Raw genomic sequence first — 5,641 nt, 5'->3', positions numbered from 1 at the left:
TGTACTTTTTGATTAAACTCAAGTTATGTCCATAACTCCTCCCATCCCCATGCTGGGGGCTACTGCCAGCCTACTTCCATATGGGCTGTGGGGCTGTGACCTCACAGAGTTATCCCCAGCTGCCAGACTGTGACCTCATGGCTCTGCCCGTGTAAACCAGCAGCCAGCACTCGGTCCCTCCCAGTGCGGTCGTGGCCAGCTTTGAGCAATGGTTGTCGACAGCTTTCTCCTTATCTCCAGCCTCCTTCTGGTGGCTGGGGTGACTCTGCTCACCACTACCTGGCGCCGGCAGGTAGGGAAATTTGAGGATGGGAGTCACTTGAGGCTAGGTGACTCGGGGCTTTGGGTTGGGTGCTAGGGCTGCCCTGCATGTCCTCTCACTGTGCCACGTTCATGTTCTTGTAGGTTTCTGACCGGCGCCGGCAATGGTGGGGATTGTGGCAGCATGTGGTAGCTCTGATGTCAGGTGAGTCCCCTGAGGGTCAGCCTGGCACATTCCCAGGCAGGACCAGCCTGCTGGGAGAAGCCAAGCTTCGTACCGGACTCTGTCATGTAGCAGCCAGACCAGGTGGGCCTGGAAGATCCCCAGTGGCCCCCTGCCCTACTGTGGCTCAGACCTGCTCCCTGTTTTACAGGTGGTGAGAGTCAGGCAGGCAGGCACAGGAGCCCCCTGTGCAGGCCACGTGGCTCCTGGCTGCAAGCATCACGAAGGCAGGGCAGTCCCATCATGCCCCATCTGATCCAGCCAGGAACGACCCGGCCTTGGTTGCAGCCCAGTCTGTGCCCCTCTCTTCACATGGGCTGTGACACTGGTACCGCAAACTCCATGGGGAAACCCGGCGGGCTTCCTGGACTGGACCAGCACCTGCAGGTTCTTGTGGCCTGTGGAACCCCCAGGAGTCTCCGTCAGCGTTCAAGGCCAGGCAGTGGATTTAAAGACCTGCCACCTGAGATCTCCAAGTGCGCAAAGCCACCGGTGAAGGGGATGATCTTTCAGGAGGGCCTTGTTCAAACAGAAGAGAGAAAACGCTGGTGGGAATACAAGACCAAGAGGCCTGTTTGGCCTATGCGCCCCCCAGTGCTTCCTAAAGGGCACAAGGAAGCAGGAGCAGCAGCAAGACCATCCCGGGGACCTGCCTTATGCCTGGAGAAAAAAGCGGGCACCAAAACTGAAACCTGCCAGCCCTTCAACTCTGGCTTCACTGACAAGAGAAGCACAGAGAAATCAGACAGGCTCGCTACAGAAAGGCTGTACCGGCAGCTCCTGGTGTCCCTGAAAAGGCCCAAGACTAACAACAATGGTCAACAAGTCGGGCAGCGGAACTGAAGATCAAACTCCTGGCACCTCTTCCTGCACACTGCCACCAGTGGAGGAGTTGATGGTGCATGAGAACATCCTTCGAACACAGGAATCTCAGCCCTAGGAACATCACTTGCATAACACAGTTTCATTATGAGATCTTTCAGATTTCTAAAAAAATAATTTCATTAAATTCATGCTAGTCTTCAGACAATTGCTATGCTTCTTTCTTGAGTTTTAGCAATAAGAGCAATCTCTCTCTATGAAGAACATTTAAGACTGCACCGGGGAAGGGATCTGAAGGAAAAGGGGCCGATGGGGGCTTTTTGAATACATCAAAAGTGCTCTGCCTGTGCCAGGAGGCTGGCAGCTTGTGGGCAGGCTGCCGAGCTTGTGTGGACATAGCCAGCACTGTCCACTCTGGACCAGTTTACCAGGCCATCAGTAGCCTCAGTGAGGGGAGCAGACCCTTCACCATCTTTGCTGCCCTTCTCTGGACTTGGTCCAGGGCCTCAATGTCTTTCTTGCAGTGAAGGGCCCAAAACTGAACACAGTACTAGAGGCATGGCTTCACCAGTGGTGAATACAGAGGGACAATTACTTCCCTGTTCCTGCTAGCAACACTATTTCTGATACAAGCCAGGATGAATGCAGTGAATATGAGACGATATGCACATATTGCAGTAAATAGTTTGATTTTAAGGGTTCCAGGAACTCAAAATGCCCACCAGCCTCTGCCCATTTGTGTCCCAGGTTTTCCTCTTGGCTTTGCTTAATTTTTTTTGTTAACGCATTGTCTCCTACACTGTTTTATGAATAGATACTCTTCTTTCCCAGGTTACATAAGTTTTCACCCAGTAATATTTCTCCACAAAACAACTTCTAGGTGCCCTTAATCAACTTAGATGATGCCATGGAATTATCTCTAGATCAGTCTGTGCCTGTGACAGGGGGACGGCAGGCCCACAGACCCACCATCCTAAAGAAGTAATAGGGGGTGGGGGTGCAGAGAGGGGGTAGGGGGTAGATGGTAGAAAAAGAGAACAAAGGGAAAGGAATAACAATAATAATTTAAAAAAAAAAAAAAGAGAGAGAGAGAAAGAGAGAGAAGAAACAGTTACAGTGGCAATAATCTAAGAAGGAATGTTAATTTACTAATTATAGTAGCAGAAATACAAGCTGATTGTGATTGAAGCTAATTAACCAAATAAATGAGTGTTCAAAACTGATGGCCTTACTCTAATGTTGAAGACCAGACAGCTAGGAAACACACACCACAGAAATGAGCAGTAAAAGAAAATGTGTCAATCTTGTGACTTGTAAGAAGTTTTATCTTTCCCTCTGAACATAAAATGGAAACAGAACAGTGAATGTCTTCTTGGAGATGCAGTCCTTTTCTTCTGTGAACCAGGTACCTGAAAGTATTGACAATCCATGGAACTGGAGCATAAACTCTTTAATTCCCAGTGCACTACATGATGATATGATGTGGAAAACTGGTAACAAAAATCATTCTGTGACAAAAATCTAGTCAAAGTTTTTGTGAGTCACACTTAATTTAACAGCATTAATCTTCATCAGCATATTGTATTTTAGGAAGATAAGTAAAAGCAACAGTACATTTATACAATGAGAGATATCAATAGCCAAAGGACAGTGATGATATCTGTCTGCCTGAGTGGAAGCCAGGAGATCATTTCTGTAAACAAAAGTTTTGGACAGGATTCAAAACCATACCCAGAATAAACTTGTTTACAAATCAAGCAGGAATGCTGCAATAAATTTTCTACATTCTTGTTAAGGATATCTCATAGATATCATTTGTGTGTTTGCCTGCATGCTTTTTCACCTCAAATTGCTGAAACTCAGAAAGATGGAGTAATGGGAAACCTGGCAAATTAGCCACAGTACACAACACCTATCAAGGTTGCAGTCTACTATTTCTAAACAGAAACTTCAGTTTCTTATATTCAGATGTACCAAATACAAGTACTTAGAGCTATAAGAGCACCTTTGAGGACAGATCTGTGTGCAGTTATCGTACCACAGGAGCGTTATCCAATTGGTAACACATGGCTACAGTGCATATTAGCTGTGTCTGAATCAGTAAGCTTTTCTTAGCTTGTTTGTCCTGTATTTTCCATTTCAACATTTCTATAGACTTACATTTTTGCTCCTTTGGACTTACTGACAGATGTAACTGGCCTCCGTTCCCCTAATATTCAGTAGAGCAGGAGATAACTGCCAACAAAGCTCTTTATTAAAGAAAATTTCTATTTGCAAGAATCATAAGAAACAAACAAACAGCAACAACAATCACAACAAAAACCACCCAACAAACAAACAAGCAAACAAAAAAGAACCTCTGAATGAACTGCTGGAACATCTGGAGTACCCCTGGCTCAGGGTAATTCCCACTCCACGTTACACATTCCTTCCCATAGCCTGCATTTTTTACATGAGTCCTTACTAAAGCTCCTTGACGACAAGGCCAGACAGGAAAATTTCTGCAGCAGAGCCATAAAAATAACCACAATGGCAAGAAAATATGTCACATACCATGACAGATTTGCTCAGTACAACCTAATGCAGTGTCTGGACAACCACTGTAAGGCACTGCATCCAAGTTAATAAACCCTACCTCTGTGCTGGATAACATATACTCATTTTATCATCTTGTGCCTCTGCTGTAAGTCTTTTAGTGCCCTCTCTAGTAAGATATTATCCTATTCCTGAAATAAGGGTGCTGTGAAACCCTTTCATGCCATAGTCTACATGAGGCTTTGAGGACCCATTGCACTAGAACAATAAACACTCATTCCCTGCCTGTAAACAATGGACAGGTAGAGAGCTTACTGCTAAAGTACCTATTCAATATCACTTGCTCTGCAAGCAAAGGAGTACAGTCTCAAGACATTTGAGGAAGTGACTCAAAAGCTACCTGGTAAAACCAAGAATCTGAGCAAGCTTTCTGAGGTTCAACCATGTCACTCAAGAACTTTGACTCCTGCTCATGTCACTTATTAATGCTCACTCAACTTCTCACATCCTTAGAGTTCTCAGGTGCATTCCCATAATCTCTATGGACTACTTATTTTTTTAGAAGAAGCTCTTCATTTGTTTAAAACAAAACAAAAGAACTTATGGCTATAAAACAGATGGCCATCACAAGTTGCTAATATGAGGAAAAGCACTTTCCTCAATTAAAAGAAAAATTGGTAATAAATCTGTAATATAAATGGTAACCCAACATGTTCTCTGTGAGCCTGTGAGGGATGGTCAGCCTCAGGACACTAGTCTCCTGTCATGTACAGCATGCCATCCACCACTACCCCCAGGTCTTTTTTGGCAGCACTGCTCTCAATCCTTTCATTGTCTGGTTTGTATTGGTTATGGGATTGCCTCAACCCAGGTGCAAGACCTCGCACTTGGGTTTGCTGAACCTCAAGAGGTTCATCTGGGCCCACTGCTCAAGCTGGTCTAGGTCCCCTCTGAGTGGCTAATGATAGTCATTGTCAGCTTGGCTCTTTTTTAATTGCTACAAAATCCTGATTGCAGTCTTAACTCACTGGAAGGTACACTCCCTCTGGCTGATGTTTACCAAGATCTTCAAGCATGTTTCCACATGCCTATACAACACTCTTAGAGTTAAATGTTTTGAGCCGAGCTTTGTGCCAAGCTTTCCTGACAACATCATTGCCTGTTCTCCTTTTTCATCTCTAGAAGATTTCAGTCAAAACAATTTTACCATTTCACAAAACAAAGCAAGTGAAAAAGAAGAAATACATGCTTGTCCTATGTTAAAGACACGTGAACCTTTCCTTGGAGATATTCAGGTTCTCCATTTGATTTTGGCATAAGAACCTAACTCACAACAAAAAGGGAAGCTTTCTTCCATGGAAATGTCTTCTGCTATTCCTATAAAGATCCACTTGATCCAGATTTATCTATTCTGCAGCAAGGAATTGCACACACATTTCCTGAGGCTGCAGGAGGAGAACGAAGGGTTGTGACAATGTTGTTAAATTATCCAGAGATCTGACTTCAGAATCTGCTTCTGTGATGCTGGATAATTCATACAGATTACAGTATATCTATGCAATTGAGTGTGCTGGAGAGCACGCTGCCCACCTTGCAGAACTGCAGTGTGCCATCAGTGCCTAGGAGTCACATCATAGATGTGCCCTTCTTCTTCAGTGCTTGGTGAAATACACCACCAAGTGTTTTAGGGCAGGTACACATTTCAGTTCCTCACCTGTAAATGGGAAATAAATCTATCATTCTGACACGGCCAGATACAGATGAAGGCCCTCGTTTCTGTTTCTGGAAAGGCTTTCAGCA

General features: G+C 44.9%; 1 protein-coding gene across 1 annotated transcript; it reads left to right on the top strand.

Moving 5' to 3' along the window:
* Positions 1 to 1,441, top strand: LOC146761449 (uncharacterized). Its single transcript, XM_085544311.1, has 3 exons — positions 1 to 292; positions 406 to 466; positions 636 to 1,441. Exons 1-3 carry the CDS (start codon positions 209 to 211, stop codon positions 1,325 to 1,327), a joined length of 837 nt encoding a protein of 278 aa, XP_085400437.1. The 5' UTR covers positions 1 to 208; the 3' UTR covers positions 1,328 to 1,441.
* The last annotated feature ends 4,200 nt before the right edge of the window (positions 1,442 to 5,641 follow it).

This window comes from Coturnix japonica, chromosome 3 (genome assembly GCF_054131305.1).
Source record: "Coturnix japonica strain WE chromosome 3, WE-NBRP24, whole genome shotgun sequence".
NCBI classification, from domain to species: Eukaryota; Metazoa; Chordata; class Aves; order Galliformes; family Phasianidae; genus Coturnix; species Coturnix japonica.
Note: the sequence above shows the minus strand (reverse complement) of the source record. Positions and strands in the feature narration are given on the sequence as shown.

Bases quoted from the DNA above. Each gene is read 5' to 3' on its own strand.
- LOC146761449 (XM_085544311.1), top strand. From the start codon at position 209: ATGGTTGTCGACAGCTTTCTCCTTATCTCCAGCCTCCTTCTGGTGGCT. The intron at 293-405 runs GTAGGGAAATTT...ATGTTCTTGTAG, and splicing joins CCACTACCTGGCGCCGGCAG to GTTTCTGACCGGCGCCGGCA. The intron at 467-635 runs GTGAGTCCCCTG...CCTGTTTTACAG, and splicing joins TGTGGTAGCTCTGATGTCAG to GTGGTGAGAGTCAGGCAGGC.